The 20,181-nt window shown below is 56.5% G+C and overlaps 3 protein-coding genes across 6 annotated transcripts in view; 2 read left to right on the top strand and 1 right to left on the bottom strand.

Annotated features, from left to right (window-relative positions):
• Positions 1-1,066: 1,066 nt before the first annotated feature.
• NHERF1 (NHERF family PDZ scaffold protein 1) lies at positions 1,067-10,909 on the top strand. The gene is made up of 6 exons (XM_069032468.1): positions 1,067-1,509; positions 7,457-7,618; positions 8,384-8,537; positions 9,078-9,118; positions 9,645-9,743; positions 9,868-10,909. The coding sequence occupies exons 1-6, from the start codon at positions 1,117-1,119 to the stop codon at positions 10,018-10,020; spliced, it is 1,002 nt and encodes a 333-aa protein (XP_068888569.1). The 5' UTR covers positions 1,067-1,116; the 3' UTR covers positions 10,021-10,909.
• Positions 10,910-13,350: 2,441 nt separating this feature from the next.
• Positions 13,351-16,743, bottom strand: NAT9 (N-acetyltransferase 9). Its single transcript, XM_069032691.1, has 6 exons — positions 16,416-16,743; positions 15,616-15,725; positions 14,531-14,665; positions 14,251-14,310; positions 13,995-14,089; positions 13,351-13,906 (listed from the first exon to the last, which is right to left on the bottom strand). The coding sequence occupies exons 1-6, from the start codon at positions 16,490-16,492 to the stop codon at positions 13,760-13,762; spliced, it is 624 nt and encodes a 207-aa protein (XP_068888792.1). The 5' UTR covers positions 16,493-16,743; the 3' UTR covers positions 13,351-13,759.
• Positions 16,744-17,095: 352 nt separating this feature from the next.
• The window catches only part of TMEM104 (transmembrane protein 104), a 43,962-nt gene continuing 40,876 nt past the window's right edge, over positions 17,096-20,181 (top strand). For 2 of the 4 annotated variants that reach the window (XM_069032525.1, XM_069032529.1), the window contains exons 1-2: positions 17,096-17,182; positions 18,494-18,618. In XM_069032525.1, the coding sequence (XP_068888626.1) occupies positions 18,574-18,618 (45 nt within the window). In that variant the 5' untranslated portion in view covers positions 17,096-17,182; positions 18,494-18,573. The other 2 variants (XM_069032528.1, XM_069032527.1) reach the window with 2 other exon arrangements.

The following is a 20,181-nucleotide window of genomic DNA, read 5'->3' on the forward strand; positions in this document are numbered from 1 at the left end:
CCACCCTCTCTGGGACAATCCCAGGAGGCAGAAGGCAGCTCTGCCTGGCACCAGCAGCCCTGCGGCATTGCCGGAGAAGCCCAGGCTTGTTGCTGCTTTGCTCTGCCCTGGCTGAACCCAAACCACAGGATCTCACACTGCAGCCATTTCTGCTTCTCAGTCTACAGGCAGAGAACATGGAGCCAGGGCAGAGCAAATCCCCTGGGGTTCCCTCCATCTTCCCCCCTTTCGGGCCCCCAGCAGCAGGGTGCTGAGCAGGGTTCACAGGCAGCTGGGGGAACAGGGCTCTCTCATTTCCACTGCAAGGCCCGCTCCCTGGCCCGCTGTCCCACGCAGTTTCGATTGGTGGCTTTTATTTTACTGTCGAAGATTCGAGCATCCCTCCAGCCCTCTACCTCGGAGCGGCGCTGGGACCGACTGGAGCCTCCGAGGACTGGGCGAGGGGACGGGATGGATGTTCCCAGAGACGCCAGCCGGGATGTGCCGCGGAGCGGGAACAGCGGGGAGCGTCCCGCCGATCCCCGGCCACCGTCGGGGCTGTCTCCGAAACGATGGAAGAGCCGAACCCCGGTGGGGGAAGTTCAGCGAGGATCGGGATGTGCCGCAGTGGGCTCGTGTGGCCGGCAGGGAGAGGCGGAGGTGGCTGCGGGGGCGTGGCCCGGGCCCACGGGGGAGCGGTCGGACTCTCGAGGGAGCGGTCGGACTCCATCGGGGGAGCGGCCCGGGCCCACGGGGGAGCGGTCGGACTCTCGAGGGAGCGGTCGGACCCCAGCGGGCGGCGGTCCGGTCCGGTCCGGTCCGGTCCGGTCCGGTCCAGCCCCGCTGCGGGCACCAGGACCCGGCGGCGGCGCGCCCGGGACGCCCCACCGGGGCGAGAACACATTTGCATGCCCACCCCGCGCATATTTGCATAACCACACCCCCCCAATATTTGCATGACCACGCCCCGCCGCTGTCCTTATTTGGCGAGCATCGTCCCGTGCCGCTCCCCGATTGGCCGCCGCCGGCCCGCGCCCCGCCCCCCTATATAAGGCGTGCGGCGGGCCCGGGGCCGCGCAGTGCGCTGAGCGCGAGTGGCGGGACGGGCCCGCCGCTGCTCCCGCCGCTCCCCCCGCCATGAGCAGCGGCACGGGCCCCGCCGCCCGGCTGTGCCGCCTGGAGCGCGGCCCGGACGGCTACGGCTTCCACCTGCACGGCGAGAAGGGCAAGCCGGGCCAGTTCATCCGGCTGGTGGAGGCGGGCTCGCCGGCCGAGCGCTCTGGGCTGCGCGCTGGGGACCGGCTGCTGGAGGTGGACGGCGAGAACGTGGAGCGGGAGAGCCATCAGCAGGTGGTGGAGCGGATCCGCGCCGCCGCCGGCGCTGTCAGCCTCCTCGTCGTAGACTCGACGGCCGAGGATCAGCTGCCGAACCGGGGCGCGGCGGGTGCCGAGCCGCCGGTGGTCGGCGGGCAGGCGGCCCCGGTGCCGGCGGAACCCGCGGCGCGGGAGCCCAGCGGCGGCGACCAGCGGGTAAATGAGCGGCCGGGGGGCTGGGGCTCCGAAGTTTTCGGGGCAGAGGGTGTTGTCCGAGGAGGAGGGGTCGCGACCGGCCGCGGTCATCGCCTTCCAGGCAAGCGAGCGGGAGCCGCGGCCGCCGCCGCTGTCCTGGGCGTCCTGTGTGGTTTCGGTCTCTTTTCTTTCTTTCTTTCTTTTTTTGCCTTTGCTTTAAAGGCGGCTTCCCAGAAGCCCCGGGTCCTGCCGCGCCCGGCTGCTTTGCCTTTTTAATTTTATATAATTTTTCTTTCTTTTTTTTTTTTTTTTTTTTTTTCTTCTTTATGCTCCTGTCTCCCAGCCGTGTCAGCGACGGGCGGGGCAGGCGGGCACACCGGGCTGGTTGGACCCATAAGTGGGCCCGTTGAGCCCGGGAGCCCTTCGGCCCATCCTTGTGCTGCAGGGCCGGTAAAACGGGGTGAGAAAAGCAACAGGGCGAGCTTTGACGTGCAGCTGAGCCCAGGGCTGGGCCAAGGGCGGCTGGCACTAACCCACCCCAAGATACAACAAAAAATCCGTGGCAGAGGGTGTTTTTTGGGGCTGAGACTGCAGGTATTGGCGGCAGGGGCACGCTCCTGCTTTGAGTATGTCCAGTTTCTGCTGTGGAGTGGAGATAGCAGAGCTCTTCCCGGGCTGGGGGCTTGATCCTGGCAGTCAGTCCCCACAGACCCTTCCTAACTCAGGAATGTTGGCCTTAGCACGCGTGGGAGTGAGCAGTTGCTCAAACAAAGTGATGTAGAAAGGTGAGGAATTGAGAAACAGCTGACCTTTTGTGCCCCAATCGGTTCCTAAGAGACGCTCTGGGAGATAATACTGCTTTTTATTTACCCAGCAAAGACTTATTTGTTGTCACAACAGACATGTGGATGGCTTCCTGGGCAGCAGCCTCTTGGTGTCCCCAGTGTGAGGAACCTTCTGGGGAAATCTTACGACCTGTTCCCAGAGAGGTTGGTGCAGTGGAGCCTTCCCAGTGTGGATGCTGAGCCCTAGGAAGACCTTGGTGCTCAACTGAGCTGTTGTCACATAGGGTTTTGCTGAGGATTAGGTGGTTTTGAGCTGTGTCTCCTGTTGGACTTTAGCCTTGTGCTTGTTCCCCTGGTTGGGCTGATGCACTGCAGGCACAGCTCTCATCCCTGCCTGACTAAAGCATCACTCCAGCACCTCCTTGATGGGCTTATTTGGGTGGGAACAGCCAGGCTCTATTCCTCTGCTGTCTCTCTTGCTCACTGTTCCCTGTATTATCCCACATCCCTCGGGTTTGGCCCCATGCCGGGCTCCGGTGCTGCCCCACGTAGGGAGAACATGCTTGCCCTCCCATATGTCACAGTGCCAGCTCTCCCTCAGGGCTAGTGAGACCGTCTGTGCTCTGCTTTCTGCTCCCAGACCTCTCCATCGGCTGGGGAAAATAAAAGGGATGTCATTAATGCAGCTCAGGTGAGTCCCTGGCCAGGCTTGGGGGGTTGAGGACGTGCAGTCCCCAAAGAGGATGGAGCCCTCACATGGTGTGGGACAGCTGCCTGCTTGCTGCCATGGAAGGAGCTTAGGAAGATGAGAAGAGATGCCCTGCAAGATTTTGGGAGACAGCCCTGGATGAAGATACCTCATGGGCTTTGGGGGACAGTCTTGGCTGAAGATTCCCCACAGTCTTGGGGAGCAGGGTCAGGACACAGTTAACTCCAGTTACTCACAGTTACTACTGGCGGTTTCTCTCCTCACTAGAGCAGGAAGCAGGTGACATGGGGTGACATCGCCACAAGGCCCCAGACGGTTTCTCAACAGGTAGCAGCAGGAAATCTTGTGGTTAGGGGCAGGGCCCAGTGGAAAAGGCAAATGGGTTTGGAGACCTTCGCCCCGGCCAGGCACCCACAAGCAGGGTGGGAAGATGCCGGGTGGGATGCTGAGCCAAGCCAGAGCAGGCAGAAAGGGATTTCTCTTCAGTGAGGCAGGAACACGCTAGTGGCCTGTTCTCTGGCCACTGGCAGGCAGCTGGTGCCGGCTGCCCTATCCCATCACTTGGGATTCCCTGGGATCCCAGGGGAAGCGGGAGATTTGCACGCGTCAGAGTCCTGTTTGCTTTATTGGGCTGGACTTGCCTTTATTTGTTTAACGAGCCTGGAGATGCTTAAGAGCTGGGAGAGCTGCTTGTGGTGAGCAATGTTTAGTGTGTCTCACCTTCCAGCAGAATCCATTGTCTCTCCAAAGTCTGCTGGATCCTGCATGATTGGGACTGCCAGGCGCTCGGACACCCTCACAGATCCCTGAGGCAGTTGTGGGAGACTTGTCACGGGCTCCTTTTTCATTCCTATCAAACCTGGAGTGTGCAAATTCCCCTGATGCTGCAGTGGAGGTTTTGAGCCTCCCCTGGGGAGCTGATCCATGCACCCCTGTCTGCAGTGCTGAGCCAGCATGGTGATAGTTTCACATCCCCGAGGTCAGCCCCATTTCCTGGGGCCTGTGCTGTGTCCCCCCACCAAGAGCTGTGATAGTTTGTCTCCTGTTTCCGGAGGCTTCAGCTGCTCGGGAGTGTCTTGAGAAAGTTTCATGCAAACCACACAGTGTTCCTGGGGCAGCACTGGGTGCTGCACTGGTACCAGGGCAAGGCATTTGCTACCAGCCCCGGGCTTCCCTCTTGCAAATTTAATGTTAAATTAGAGCCCTCCCTGCCAGTGATGCTCATCCCTTCTTGTAAAACCTGGGTGAACCTCCCAGGGCTGGGTTTGAGAGTGTAACAGGGAGCAGTTCCCCCGGCATTGGGAGCATTGCACAGCTACTGGGGTAGCTGGTGTTTAATTAGGAAATGAATTAAATTTCCTCTCAAGGCAGCTGCATGAAAAGCAGCTCCAGTCAAACAGGACGTGACAGGGATGCTGCAAGGAGGCTGCTTTGCATCCCCTTTGTATGAAGCCCGAATGTGCGCGCCAGATTTTGGGACCCGTGTGAATTTACTGGCCCAGGCATCCTCAGAGTTGTTGTGTTTCTCTTTGAGTAACCGGGAATGTTGCTGCCGCCAGCGGGATTGATGCTGCTTGTAGGGCTGCAGGGAATTTCCTGGGACTTGAGGCTTCAAAAGCTGTCCTAAAATTGCTGTTGGGGGGCTGGGAAATGGGGAGTGAGTCCTGACATACTTTGCAGTTGGGGATTGCTGGTCCTGCCAGGTGGCTGAAGGTGCTGCGGAGGGAGAAGCATCTGGTTGTGCCCCAAATCCTGTTCCAGGGTAGGAATAGCAGTGTGATGCTGCAGAAGTCCTCATCCCAATTGGGCATCTCTGCAGACAGAGGGCTCTCTGCCTTGCCTGGGTGTAGAGGAGAGGGGTGGCATGGGATGCCTGTGCTGGGGGCTGGTTCCAGTTTCCCCCGCTGCCCTCCCTGACAGAGGCTGTAATTGCTTGTAACGAGGCTCTGCTGGCTAATCCCTGTCCCAGCGCGGTGGGAGAGCTGCTGGCCTTGCAGGAGAGGATGCAGCAGCTTAGAGAAATTAGGGGCATTTCTGTTGCCCAGCTCCATAGCCTCGGGTCTTCTTGCATCCCAGGTGTTGGCCCCAAACCCTCTTGCCTCGTGTTGCTCAGCCCGAAGGGGACTTTGGGGCTGGAAGGATGCCATGCCATGGGGTGCTTGCCCCATGGATGGGCAAGATACAGCTGTTGGAGGTTCGGATGCATTTGTTTTCCTCTCTGGGAGGCAGAATGGTGGCTGCCTGCAGAGTTCCTGCAGTTTGAGGAGGGTTCAGGCAGCCTGGCACACTGGGCTGGTGGGGGGATGCTGGAAGGCTGGGTCATGGCTCGTGCTGCTGCCTTGGCCAGCTGCCTTTGCAGGATCAGTTCCTCCCTCACTGCCATGACCTGTCCCCGTGTCCTGAGACATCTGTCCACCCTGCAGGCCTTCCCATCCCCCCCAAAAATTCATGGCACCAGCATCTCAGGGAGCCTAGGCTGCCAGGGCTTTGTTGGTATGGGTGGGAGCGAAGCCCTCCCTCCTCCTCCTCGCCCGGGAGCGCTGCCAGCACCGCTCGCTGGGTGCTCCCTCTGGCTTTGTCCTGAGCTATCGGCGTGGAGCAACCCCGCAGTGCTGCCAAGGGCACCGGGAGCGTGGGTGCTCCAGAGCCTGAACCCTTTGCTCAGGGTCGAGCCAGGGCAGGGACCCGGGGAGGTGCTGCCTTCCTCCAGGCTCCAGCAGCTCCTGCCTTTTGTCCTTATTTTGGGTATTGTCTGTCCGCACCATTGCTTGGGATTATTGCCTGGGTGGAAGATGCTGTCACACCCTGTGAACCTGCTGCCACCTGGGCACAGGGGGAAACGCAGAGTAGATGGGGCGAAGTCGAGGGGGTCACAGTCCTCCACCCAGCCAGGGAATCCACAGCTGGGCTGTTGCACTGGGCATGTGAAGCTGAGACACGTGGAGAGCAAGTCCTGCATGCCAGTGCTGAGGCATATCGGGATCACCTTCACTCCTGGCAGATGTGCTGGGTGCTGCCTGCACCTCCCTTCCTGGGGTGTTGTCAAGTGGTGCTGGGGTGGCAGCCAGCCTTGACCATGAAGGAAAAGTTGTGCAAGAGGATGGGGCTTTATCGGGGCTTTATCAGGGCTTTATTGCAGCGTTGGGCTCAGCAATTGTAAATGCGTCACCCCGGCCTGCGTGGGACCCTGTGCCACATCAGTGTGTCAGATGTGGGGTGTCAGCACCCCAGGACCCAGGTTTTCCTGGCACTGGCCAAAGGGGGATTTCATGGCAAGAAGCAAGAGTGCTGTGCAGGGGGTAACGAGCAGCCCAGTGCAGGTGTGGGAGGGCAAATTCCTGCAGTGCCTGTCCTCAGTGATGCTGTGGGTACCAACAGAGAAAAAATTATCTCGGATGAAAGATTCAGTACTAATCCCCTTGGCGAGGAATATTCCAGCAGCTTGAGCGAGGCTCAGCTGCTGGGAGAGCCCAACCAAAGCCCAGGTTCTGGTGGTCAAGGTGAGATCAAACTATTTCATATATAAATTGTAGAAGTGGTGTTGGGTGCTAGGGTCAGAGCAGTTCTGACAGTGCCACATGCAGGTGTCTGGTTCATGTCACCTGGTTCCCTCTGATGCTTCCTGGACATCCCACTCCCCACTGGGTGTGCCAGGCTCTCAGGGATGCTCCTGCTTCTTCCTGCTGCTCACCATGTGGGGATCTTAAAGGGTGCCAGGTGGGCCAAGTGAGTGGCTGTGGCTGCCCCAGCGGGGTTCCCCAGCTCCAGGTACCGGTGGATCCACAGGTCAAGGTGAAACCAGGTGCAGATGAGCTGGGTGTTGCCTCCTGGAGAGGTGAATGTCCCAGTCGCGCTGCCTTGGTGGAGCAGGTTTCTGTTTTGCAAACCTGGAAGATCATGCTGGGGCATTGCAGCTGCCCCATGTGGATTCCAGCTGCCTGCCCGAGCCCTGTGTGCCCCTTCTGTGTTGACAGTGGCCATGGGGTGCTCTGGGTGGGGGAGCCCCCTGATCCCGTGGCTGGGTTTGCCAAGGAGAGGGGCTACAGTTGGCAAGGGGGTGGTGGAGGTGACTTGTGCCAGCACCTAAGACCTCTCCAGGAGCCAAAGCTTCCCAAGTGGGATGGGGTGGAGTGGGGGTGCTTCCCAGCAGCCTGGGCTGTGTTTCTTCCTCCACCTTCATGGCAGTTGCAATCCTGATCCCAAAAGGAAGAGCATGGTCGGGGAACACACACATGATAACATGTTTCTTCAATGCTTCACTGCAATTAGTGTGCCCGGCACCTAATTAATTAATTAGAGCCCAGGATCATAGCGTGTTTGGCACCCTGCATCCCATCTTGAGGCGTCAGTGCCCGCAGGTGGCCACCTGAGGATGATGTCCTTGCCACTCCAGCAGCTGTCTGGGGTTCCTGGTGCTGTCCCTGGGTGTTGGGGGGTCCGGGAGAAGTTCACCCACAGATTGTTCCCATTGCAGGAGGAGCTGAGACCTCGGCTGTGCCACATGAAGAAGGGCCCCGATGGCTACGGCTTCAACCTGCACAGCGACAAGAGCCGCCCAGGGCAGTACGTGCGCGCCGTCGACCCCGGCTCGCCGGCTGAGGCAGCAGGGCTGGCCCCCCAGGACCGCATCATCGAGGTGTGCTGGGCTGGGGGCGGGTCTGAGGCGTCTCTCTGAAAAGCTTGGCACTCCCTCGCATCCTGGTGCCTGGGAGACAGCTGCCCTTGGCCGGGAAGGAGCGCAGTGTCCCTGCTGCCGGCGGTGACTCACGGCACAGCCGCCCGACCTGCAGCAGCCTGCCGGTCCCCACCCAGGGGTGCAGCGCTGTGGAGGGCTGGGCGTTAATTAGCTAGCTGGGGGTTAATTAGCGGTAGCACTGTCCCCGGGATGCCCCTGGGGTGGGGCAGGCTAGGGACAAGGTTCATGATGGTCACCAGTCCTGCTGTCAGGTGTGACCGGGGTGGGGATGAGCTCAGGTTTGTGCCAGGTGGGATGATGATCCATGAGGGCAGGGACCAACTGAGCCCCAGCCTTGCTGCTCACCAGGGCGTGGGGCTGCTCCCTCTTCTGGGGTGAAGCTTTTGATGTTTCTGGAGACCATGGCATGGCACGAGGGCTTTGTGTCTTGCCTATATCCCGTGCCAGCCCTGGGTCCATGCCCTGCTGGGAGTTCCCTGCCAGCTTTGCCCATTCCATCCCATGCTAATCACTCAGAGGAAAATCTGCTTTTAATGAGGTTTTCCTGGCTTCACTGCTAATCCCTTCGAGGCTGCAAATGCCTGTGGGGGCTGTGAGGTGGCTGTGCTGGGATTGTCACTGGTACCAAGGCTGGTACCTGACCCCTCCATGGTGCTTCTGAGGGATGGATGTCCCCTGGCTCCAGTGGTGATGTGGTGCCTGCAGGTGAACGGTGTGTGCATGGAGGGCAAGCAGCACAGTGACGTGGTGGCAGCCATCAAGGCGAGTGGCGACGAGACCAGGCTGCTGGTGGTGGACGTCCTTACAGATGAGTTCTTCAAGAAGTGCAAGGTGGTGCCCTCGGAGCAGCACCTGACAGGTGGGCTGGGGGCTGTGCTGCTGGGAGGGGTTTGTGCCACCTCTGCTGGCTCTGTCACCTTCTCACCAAACCTAAGGGTGCTGAGCCCTGGGAGGGGGTCTTATCACCCTAGGGCCAAGCAGAGTCAGCTGGCTTTGGCATCTCCCTGCCTGGCTGAGGGCCCCATGCTGGGCTTGTGAGGCTGACGTGGGCAGGTTTATGGCCCTGGGTTGCACTTTGGCAGGGTTTATGGCTTGGGGAGCAAACAGGCATCAGGTGCCCTTTGCTCTCCTCTGTGGCCCCCTCCTTGCTGTCATGGTGGTCCCCAGGAGGATGGGGAGGGGGTCTCACTGGGCATGTCTGCCATCATGGGGATGTGTCTGGCAGCATCCACCTGTGCCACGGGGCTGGCTGCACCGGGTGGTTAAAAAATTCAGGACCTGGCCAGGACCTGGGCAGTGTTGTGTGAGCATTGGCCATGTACAGCTTTGGCTTGCCCTCCGTTGGCAAGGGGACAAAGCAAACACATCCTCAGCGGGTGCCTGTGTCCTCATCCCACAGGTCCCTTGCCAGAGCCAGTTGCCAATGGCGATATGGGGAAGGTAAGAGCTTTGTCTTGATTCTATTTCTATCTATGCCCATCTCCAGTCAGGGACCCTCCTGTTCATGTCTCCTCTGCCCATGGGTGGGTGATGCCACCAGACACTACAGTGGTCCTGGGCTGCCACAGAAGAGCTGGTGCCACTGGGAAGGGGACTGGGAACTGGTGCCCCCCAGGAGAGGGGATGCTCGTGGTGCTGAGTGTCACGGAGGTGGCTATGTTGCCTGTTTTCTTCCTCCCTTTTGCCTCCTGCTGCTCCAGGGCCAGGAGCCCTTGTGCTGCTGTAGGGAAGTAGCACCCAGCCCTCCAGCCACCCTCCTGCTCCTGCTAAAGCCAGGGCACTCAGGCTGGGGTTTAATCCTTCCCCGCCCTGGATGGGCAGTGCTAGAGGTATTTATGTGTCTAGAGCTTGCAGGGGATTACGTGAGGAGGATGGATTTCATGGCCCCCTGGGTGGGACTTGCAACCCTGGAGGCTGTTCTCAAGCCCCAGGGCTGGAGCTCACACTCCCTCCCTGCTCCCCCCAGGAGAACGGTGGAGAGCTGCGGTCCAGCTCGGTGTCCGAGAGCCCGTCCAGCCCCGTGCCGCTGGCCATGTCCCCCAACTCCAGCGAGACCCACAGCGAGGTAGGGCTGGGAATGCCGGGGGGAGGCAGTGGCTGGAAAGGAGGATCTGGGCCCCCACCGTGGGGCTGTCCAAGGGACACACAGTGGGGCTGACACCGCCTCTCACCCCCAACCCCACACACAGGAGGGTGACAAACGCCATTCAGCATCCGGCTCCCTCCTGGACCTCGACATCCCGCTGGCCGTGGCCAAGGAGCGGGCGCACCAGAAGCGCACCAGCAAGAGGGCACCCCAGATGGACTGGAGCAAGAAAAATGAACTGTTCAGCAACCTGTGAAGGCCCTGAGGCGGGGTGAGGGTCTTCTAGCCCGCCCCCCCAGCCTCATACCCGCCTCTCCTGTGCTCCTCTCCTCCCTGCCATGGGCTCCCGGTGGGGATGTGGGGCTGCTCCCCACCACCCTGACCCAAGTGCCGGGGTTTGGTGGCCAGTGAGCATCCCTGCAGAGGGGTCCTGGGCCGGGGGTGCTGGGGGTGCCCCCTCCCAAAAGCTCATCCCCAGGGTGCTTCTCCAGCCCTGTCTTGAAGCCCTGCACACCCTGGTAGGCACAAGCAGGGGTTTGGGAGGGATCAAGGATTTGGGGTGGCCTGATGCCCAACACTCCTGGTCCCCACTGTTCCCTGTTTTTTTCCCCCACCACAAACACCATTTCCATTTGAGCCAATCCCCCCAAATTACCCTTTAACTGCAAAACCTGAGGCTTTTAGTGTCTTCTACCAAACCCCACCTGCCAAGCCACTGGCCACAGCCAGGTGTTTGACCCTGGCCTGGCAAGCTCCGTCCAGGATGACCCTGTCCCTTTGCCTCTTCAGCTGCAAGGAGGGGTGCCCAGCATTGGGGAGTGCCCAGCACCCTGCCCTGGGGCAATTTTGGGAGAGGAGAGGGTGTCTGGAGCCAGCACAGCAAGCAATAATAGTCTCCTTTGCTCCTGCACACTCCTGGAGACAGAGCCAATCAGGGTTTGAATCCAACACTGCTTAATTTAAAGGCTTCTCATAGACTTTTTTTTTTTTTTCTGAAATAAGCGTTTTTCCAATCACACCATTTTTTTTTAAAACTGTATTTTGTGGAAATTCTTCCTGTGGATGTTTTGTTTCCATGTGCTGCAATCAGATGTTGTTGTACTGTTGAGAAATTCTGTTTACTGGAATAAACCTTTCTGACTTCACTGAGTCTGGTTTAAGGCTAAATCCTTCCAGAGCCTGAGGGGGTGCAGAGGGCTTGCTGTGGCCAGGGGCTGGGGCCAAAGGCAGATAACTGGGGGACACTGGGCCTGCTTTTGGTACCTCTCAGCACCTGATGAGGGCAGGTTGAGGGGGTTGGGGAGGCACTGGCTGGTCCCAGTGGGGGTTAATGCCTCAGGGTGATTAACAGGCTTTAATCCCCTGGGGAGTGCAGGGGGGGCGAGGGGAGTGATGCAAAGCTCTAATCCCTGTCTGCCAGCCAGGTTGGAGGGCAGCAGCTCTGCTGGGGGCAGCCCTAATGTGCCCCCAGTCCCTCTGAGGGGATGGGGGTTGCACCTGGATTGAGGGAAGGCAGGGGGGATTGGTGAGGAGGGAGGTGCTTGTCCCTCTAAATGAATGGATCTAGCGCTGGGTGGCTCAGTGGGGCCAGACTGGTGGCACAGTGGGACAGGGCAGGGCTGTGCCTGGCCTCTGTTTGGTACCTTTGCTTCCTCCCCTTCTGCACACTCTTGTTTTGTGCTCCAAATCTGCATAGAAGCTCCTCTACTTGAGCACAGGAATGGTCACAGATCTATGCACCTACAAAGACACCCAGGTGACAAAGTGCCACCAGATTTCTGGGGCATGTGCAGGCTGTCACTTCCCCCAGGAAGCTGGGGGAACCCATTCCAACCTGTCTCATCCCCCAGAGCCGTGTCCTCTGAGGCAAGGTGAGCCCCCATCCCCTGTTCTCCCATCCTCATCCCACTGGGGCAGCAGGACCACCCCTACCTAGGATGGATGCCTCAGGGTGGGGCAGGGCAGGAGTGGGGGCACCCACTGGGTCCCAGCAGCATCTTTTGCTTCTTGCCCTGGTCAGAGCAGCTGGGCACTGGTTCCCTGTGGGAACCCCATTTGAGCCCTGCTGGGACTCTCCCCCCAGCCTTTGGGGCGGGCTGAGCTCCGGGACAGACCCAACTTTGTTTTGGGTTGCCAGGGAAAGGCTGTTCCCAGCCGCCCGTGGAGCCGGGGCAGCGCCGGCGTTGCCGGGGACCGGGGATGCCAAGCAGGGCCCTCGCTGGCTCCAGAGCAACCAGCTGGCTGTGGGGAGCTGCGACAGGACATCACCCTGCCCCTTCTCCCTGACAGCAGAGGTTCAAAGAAATTATTTTTCCCACCTTGGTTGGGTTTTAAGGGAGCAAATCCCAGCCCAGCTCCGTCTCTCCTGCCAGTCTGGCCTTGCTTCTCTGGCAGAGGGATGAGGTGCTCCACGGAAGGAGCAACAGAGCCAGCAATTCACCCAGCAGGCTCTGCAAATCTTGTTGTGGAGGACAGAATCCGTTTCTGCCTGCAGCAGGTGATGAGGAGCAGGAGGATTAGTAGCCCTTGCCATGGTAATCCCAGTGGGAGATAGAGCTGCTCTTCACTTTATTGCCACACAAAGCTTTCGCTACAACTAAATCCACGCTAAATAGTTGTTTAAAATGCCATGATACGCTGTTCCCACGCTTGGCTTTAGTATTAGTCACAGGAATCATGTATTTAAATTAGCTAAAATTGGAAAACTAAAGCCCCCAGGCCCTAAAAATACAGGCACAGCAACACTAAAAATTCCACAAACTGCCAATCTCCAAAACATCTCTGGGCAAATCTGAAAGTTATTACCTGATCCTCCATCACTGACACAGATAATTTGTGATCTAGGATTAGCCACTACAGCTGCTGTTACAGTAGGAAGACACACAGGAGCATCAGTTATCCTTCTTACCTTCTGTCCTCTCCTGTAGCAGCTTCCCTGCTGTGGACAGCATGTGTGGGGCAGAAGAGGTCAGGCTGAGTAACTGCACAGGGAAGTTTGTCCAGTGGGAGTCTGGCAAGTGCCTCTTTTTCATCCACAGACCTCACATCTACTGTAGCAGAAGCTGGATAACTTCTGCCCTAAATGTATCTGCCCCCCAGTAAGAAGTATTTCCCCCCTATTCATCTTAGTGGAGAGCAGCAAATGGAGCCTCCAGGCTCAGCAGAGCAGTCCTGAGCTGCTGGAAGAAGGGAGCTGTCTCCTTTCAGTGTGTTCTCCTCCTTGCTTTCATCAAAGCAGCCAAGGAAAATTAAATGCAACATCACTGCTGGCCTGGGGTTTTCAGCTCTGGAGCACAGCCCTGAAGCTGAAGGGCCTTTGTCTCAGAAGCCTCCTGCATCTCTCAGCCCCTCATCGTGGTGGGGCTCAGAACTAGTCTTGATCAGCCAATATCAGCAACTTCCATCATATTAATTTGCCCTTTGTTTGTGCTCACTCACACCTGGGCTTCTCCCTGCCAGGACCCAGCAGTGCCCCCTGCAACCTAACAGACCCCAGGACATTTCGTTTAAAGAGTCTCTGCTGTCCTTTACAGCTTCTGAACCACTCTTTGAGCTGCCAAAGTGAGCAGCTGAGCCCCACATAGTGCTCAGACACCTCAGATCTTTGTGATTTTTTTTTTATTCAAGAGTAAAAAAGACTGAGCTGCCAGTATATGAAACTGCCTCGCTGATGACTCCTGATTTAAGAGCAGTGGGAGAAGTTTCTGCTTGTCCAGGAATCAACTGCTGGTGATTTTAGGTTCTGCTGGAACAGCACATCAAAGTCAGAGTGATTCCTAGCCAAACGTGTGAGTTAGTGCCTGTTCCCCAGGCCCAAATTTCAGGCAGTAATCCTGGCGGGAGCAGCAAAGTGCAAAGTTGACAAGATGACAAAGCAGCTGAAGGAGACAGATGAAAACAGTTCCAGTGCTGGCTCAGTGGTGTCCTCCACACCCAGACCTTGCAACAACGTCCAACTTCTCCTTGGAAACCCAGCCGCTGTCTGGGTGTGTCTGTCAGGTGTCCAGCACCCCGGCTGCCTGCTTCAGCTCAGCGTAGCTCTTCTCCTCCACGTGGTTCGTCTGCTCCAGGAGCCACCGTCTCTCCTGGTCACTGACATCCAGCCTCAGCGTCACCTCCTGGAAAACGCTGTTCACAGCAACCTGCACCACACAGAGGAAAGCAGCTCAATCCCAGCCACAGGGCAAATGCTGCTCACATTCTCTGTGGAGAAGATGGGCGTTACTGCACCTCCTTAAAGTGAAGCTTTTTGAACATGCAGATACTGGCTTCATTTTCCTGACCAATCTTAGCCTCAAACTTGGTGATGCCCAGGTTTCTCACTCCTGCAGAAGAAATCAGAGAGAGGTACTTCTATTACCTGCTACATCTATAAAAGCACAGGACTCCACTTGTGGGGCAGATGCATCCCTTACCACCCTGCCTGTATCACTGGGAATTACGTGCTCCCAGATCCCAGCCCCACCACACTCTCCTGTTCCCTCACCATAGGCCATCATCAGCAGAGTTGCCTCCTTGCCAAACCCTCTGCCACGGTAGCTGGGCTCTGAAAGAGACAGCACAGAGTCAGCATCCAGTTAGGGGACACAAACCAGCCACACCAGACACTTCTCAGAAGAGGCTGTGACCTGGACATGCCATGGACTGATCAGTGCTGAACAGCCATGGTAAAGCATGAGACTAAAAAGCTGATGCAGGAACATCAACAACTGCCTGCAGCATGCAGCCACAGTGACAGAGCCCCAAGCTATGAAGGAGAACTTGACCTGCAATCATGATTTCAATCTCGCCCAGAGTCGGGTCCTCGGTGTTGGTGAGGAAGAGATTCACATCCCCCACCATGGAGTTCTCCTCTGCCTGCCCAGGCCAGCACCCCGCATCCAGCACAATGAAGGTGCACTCTGGGGAAAACAAGAACGTGGCAGCACCTTCAGAGTGTGCTGATAATGATTCGTAAATTACCAAAGAATGAAATCAAAGGTATATAATGGACAGAGGAACAACAGATTCCACGTGTTAACAGCAAGGAAGAGTTAATAATTAGGCTTCCCACACCAGCTGTGCCTGTTCCCACCCGAAGAAATGTAAGAAATACTTTGAAAAACCCACTGTGAGGATGGCACAGACACCAAGACTAGAAACACCCTGTGGAAGAAGTGTGAAAACTTCCTTCCCATGTCTGAGGTCTCCCTGCCTTGTCTTACTCAGCAGCAAGTTGGGGCAAAGAATTGTTTGGTGCACAAGAGCCTGAGACTGAGTGATTCACCCGGTCCATGTTATTGCTGCTCTGAGTAAGGTTTTTAATGCCACCTAAGGCAAATGCTCCAGAATGAGGCCTTTGCCAGCTTCAGTATTTTCCAGCTCACTAAACTTCTACCAGGCTTTTATGGGCAGTGATTCATTACCTGTAGGACAGTCAGGGAACCAATTTAATCAACACACCTCAACCAGGCAATCATAAAGTCATTCAATTTATCAAGGAGAAATACAACCTTCTATCCACCCTTTTTGCAATGATCAGACCTGGGGAATGTTGGCTGTGCAGGAGTGATGCTTAAAGATTTTTAGCTCAGCACAAAATGCTGTGGGAAATGAAGCACTACAGTCTCTGGAAAACTGCATAAAAAAGACACAAACAGCTCGAGGAAGTGGATATTCTCCACTTCCTTCAGTATATACCAGCTATAATGAGAAAACCAGTTCAAGCTGCTGCTGTAGAAAGTCTCACATCCCCTCTGGTTTAGGGGAACCCACTCACAGGGCACTCCCAGATCACTGTGGGTCCTTCTCAGAATGGAAGGGACCTGCTCACCACTCCCACCCTCCCTCAGAAAGCGTTCCAGATGCTCACTGTCAGGGTCATCCTGCCAGCTGCGCTGCATTTCGTACTCCTGCTCCAGGCTCAGGGGCTCCGAGGCCGTCAGGCGCTGCAGCTCCTCCGACTGCATCCACTCGTGGTACCTGGCAATGGATCCGGGCCCACATCACTGCCCCAGCTGCAGCACCGCAGGAGGAGCCCCAACAGTGCTCTAGGGGTCAGGCCATCACAAAGCAGCTCTGGCAACACCAGCCTGGCTTTTATGGCAACTTAAAATGTATCTACAAGCCTCTGTCCCTTAGCTAACACAGTGCTCTCTGTGGAAATTTAGGAAGCTTGCCTGATGTTATGAAGCTTTGTCTGATGTTTTTAGAGTTCTGGTGCATTTCATTCCGAGTGACACTGACACAGCGCCTCCTGGACACTGACAAAACACTAACGCTGGTACCTTTGTGCTGATTTACTTTACAAACTGCTGGCATGCCTAATTTGTCAAACATCCACCTGGCTTTACACGCTGAAGCTTTGCTCTTCCACTGTCACCAAGGAAAGGCCTCCATGAACAGAAGAACTGCTGCGTTCAGCCACAGCCAGGTATTTCCCTTTCCCGGGGGCACAGGTGAAGAAGCAGAGCTGGCACAGACCACAGCCCTGGCAGGGACGGTGCTGCCGGGCACGGAGAGCATCTCACCGAGTTCCTAGGAGTCCTCTGACTGATTCCCAGGGGGGAGCGGGCCCTGCAGCTGGCACTCTGCCCTGACCTTCCTGACCCCAACATCTCTTCAAAGGGAGAATGGAAGCAGGAGCGTCCGAGGAGGGCATGGGGCACGTACCGGAGCACGTGTGCAGCGGTGTAGGGCACCAGCGTCACCTTCTTTCCTCGCAGCACCGTGTCCTGGTTAATCTTCATGGCCTCTGAACTGAGGGAGAGACCCAACGCCCCACTGCGTGTCTCCGGCAAGGCCAAGGGATGGGGCAGCGTGGCCTGGGGCCTTTCGGGAGCGCCCGGCGGCTCTCAGTGTCCGGATCTCCCAGGTCGCACCAACAGCCCTGCATTAAAACGCCCGAATCCCTGTTCCAACATCGCGGCGGGACCCCCGGGGCTGGAGGGGATCCGGGACCGGGGGGACTCGGCACGGGCGGTCACGTGCGCCTGCCCCGCCCCCTTCCGCGCATGCGCACAGACCCCGGCACATCCCCGCCACGGTGTGTGTGACGTCATCGCCCCGCCCCGTCTGCCCCGCCCACGCCCCCATTGCCCCGCCCCCTGCCCCGCGAGGCCCCGCCCCTGCCTCTGCCCGCGCCTGCCGTGACCCAATCGCGCTCGGCCTCCCGGCCACGCCCCTCTCTGGCCCCACCCCCTTCCCAGCCACGCCCATTCCCGGGCCCCGCCCATCCGCGCCCCCGCCCCCTGTAGGCCCCACCCCTCTGCCCCGGGCCCCGCCCCCTGCCCTCACCCAATCGCGCTCGGCCCCTTCACCCCGCCCCGCCCGCCGGTCACGTGCGCGGAAGGCCCCGCTCGAGGGCAGCGCGTGCGCCGTGAGTGCCCCCGCGCGGCCGGGGGCGGGGCCGCGGGCACGAGCTGCTGCCGCCGCCGCCGGTGAGGGGCCGGGGCTGCCGAGGGGTCCCGGGCGGGACGCGGCCCTCACAGGAGGTTTAGGGGCGGTCATATGTGGGGACAGCGTGGGATGAGGGCTGGGGAGGGGCTCGACGGGCGGGGAGAGGCCTGGGGAGGGTCCCGGTGTGGGGCGGCGGTTGCACCGGAGCGGCGGGACACGGGCGTGGGGAGAAGGCCGTGGGGTGGGAGAGGCGGCTGCCGGGGTTGTAGGCGCTCTGTGGGGCGGGGGGAGTTCGCCGGGGACGGCAGCGGGGGCGAGCAGCGTTCCGTCTGTGGGACAGGCCCGGGGGGAGCCAGGCCGGGGTAGGGCCGGGGGGCTCTGGTGCCCTCGGTGGGCCCCGGGCCCTGGGGTCGGTTCCCCCGGCTCGGGTGGGGGCCCTGCACGGGGACACGCTGTCCCCGGCCGCGTCCCGGGGTGTTATCTTGCTGCTTGCTCTGGCTTTGCCAAGCTTTTGGCTTCGGTGTTTTGAGCCGAGGTTTGCTCTAAAAGGTTGTCACGGCCTGTTCTTCTGAGGCTGGTCCAGTTGTGACCTCAGTGAGCTGTGCTCCCTGATTCTTTTCTGTCGTGCAGCGTAGGTGTACAAGCTTAGAACTGTTTGGGTTTTTTAGTGGAGCTCAGCTTGTGCTGATGGCTTGTCCCAGCTGGTGTGGCTGAGTAGGAGCACATGTAGAAGTGCGAGGCCCTTTAACAATTCAATTATTGCTAATCATTGACACTGAAACCTTCCAGAAGGCTTCAATTCCCCCCTACGCCTCTAGTTTTTTTTTAAACAATGTAAAGCTTCTCCAGTGCTTCTACTTTGGAAATGTTGGTGTGTGAAAAGCGTCTTGGTGTGTTTAATTGGTCCAATGTTTTCATTTGTCTACTTATTTCTCAATTTAGGAGGAGAGGCTTTAGGCTGGTTTTTGCTGCTTGATTTGCAGGAGGCATGTGTTTGTAAGGAGTAGTAGCTGCATGAGAAGCAGCAGTTTGAGATCATCCTCAAGGCAGTCATTTTTCCTGTTGAGGTTTTAGTTGTCTGAAACAGCCCCTCTGGCTGTTTGGAGAAGATGAAGTTTGGTCATCACATGCTGTGAAAGGGCAGGGTCTTTTGGTTGCTTTTAAACCAGTTTAACAGGTATGGAAACTTCTCACTGAGCACTGAACCGAGTGGTGCTGGTGAGTGGGGTCTGTCTGAAGGACAAGGTCCTGCTGGAATGTGTTCAAATACCAGAAAACTGGTGTGCAAAAGCTAACTTGTGAGTTCTTCCTTTTTCCAGCAAAGATAACACAGTGTTACGATGTTTCCCTAGGTTAAAGGCAACAGAAGTTGAAAACACCCTTCCAAAAATACCTTTCTGGCTTTGCTCTGGGGTTCCCCTCCACCTTCAGGATGGCAGGTGGCATCACTGACACCGGAGAGCTTTACTCTCCCTATGTAAGTTCCACTGCTTGTGGGTTTGGTCACAAGTTTTTTTCAAAATCCTCTTGCCTCAGCGTTGTGTTTGCAAATCCTACTTCCTCATGGACACAACCTCAGCATTTCGGGAGATGATGGAGGTCAAAGGTGGTTAAAAATGCTTAATGTTTGTAGTTGTTGGGGTTTTTTTTACATCGCAGATCACTTTTCATAAAGTAAAGGGATGATGTCTGCTTAAAGTATAGATCTAAAAGTGCTAAAAAGAGTTTAATGTCCCATACCAGCTCTTCATCCTACTGCCCACTTTCTCACATTTTGTTAATGTTTTCATCTACCCAAATTGTCATTGGCATAAACAGGGGGGACTGGGACATTGAAACTATCCCACTTTCTTCTCTTTTGTTGCTTTAAATAAACATTTTCTCCTGAATTTCTCAAAGTTTACTTAGCTGCAGCTGTTGCAGTAATTTGTTTTATACCACTTCATTAAAAGTGAGTAATTAAGAGGTTTCTTCCCTGTAATGTGGTGAACTGTGCAACTGCAGAGCCAAATTACTGCTTTCCTATATTACTGGAAATACTGGTTTTCATAGCCACAAGTCTTCATAGAATGTCAGCTTTTAAAAACAACACTTTGTAAACAGTGGTTTTGTTTTTTTAAGTGAACTCAATAAATATAGAACCAGCCCTGAAGTCTGTGTGTTGGATTTTAAATGCTTCAAAATTTTCATCTCCATGTTAATGATTGAATGTAGGAGAGAAGTGGATATTAGGCTGCAGAAATAGGTCACAACTGAGAAAATGGAGAAGTAAGACAATAACTGGGATGTCTGGACCTTCAAGGATTAGTGTCACCTGCTCTGATGTTGTTATGCTGGTGCTGCATGAATTTCCTAGAGTAATCTCAAAGGCTGAGACTCTCCTCTTTCCCTGAAGATGTCTGATGAGGCTGAACATACAGGCACCCTCTAAACTCTGCTTGACCAAAGGAAAAGCCTCATTCTGGGATGTTCAGCAAAAGATGAATTTGCTGTGCTTATGCCAGGGAAGTGCTCTCAGGGTCACTGGGGAATAGTTCTCCTGGTGTTAATTGCTCCACACCCAGAAAAGTCTGCTCACACACAGCTCTTTACTGGCTTTCCTCTGGAGGGACTCTGACCTATATTAAAATAACCCCACCAAAGCACAACAACTTTGGCAGCTTTTGATCTTGAATTCAGCTAAATTCATAGCCTGGGGGGTCCTGTCCAAGTGCAGAGTTCTCTTTTGTCTCTGGACACTGAAAAAGCTCATTGCCAGGGAAGATAAAATCCTTTCCCTTCATGAAGTAAAATCCCTTCTTCAGAATTTGCTCAGCTTCTTACTGGTAAAATGGCAAGCAGGCTTTGAATTATAATTCTGTTTGGATATTTCCTGCTTGACTGAGAATAAAAGATCCTGAAAGGTGCATAGTCATAACTACTTGTGTTCAGGTCAGAAAAAAAGGAGAGACCCCAACCCACTTCTGGTAGAAGGCAGGGATTTGAAAACAAACAAACAAAAAAATCTCATGTACTTTATAACTTTAAAGGCTAGAGAGGA

This window comes from Aphelocoma coerulescens, chromosome 18 (genome assembly GCF_041296385.1).
Source record: "Aphelocoma coerulescens isolate FSJ_1873_10779 chromosome 18, UR_Acoe_1.0, whole genome shotgun sequence".
In the NCBI taxonomy this organism is placed as follows: domain Eukaryota; kingdom Metazoa; phylum Chordata; class Aves; order Passeriformes; family Corvidae; genus Aphelocoma; species Aphelocoma coerulescens.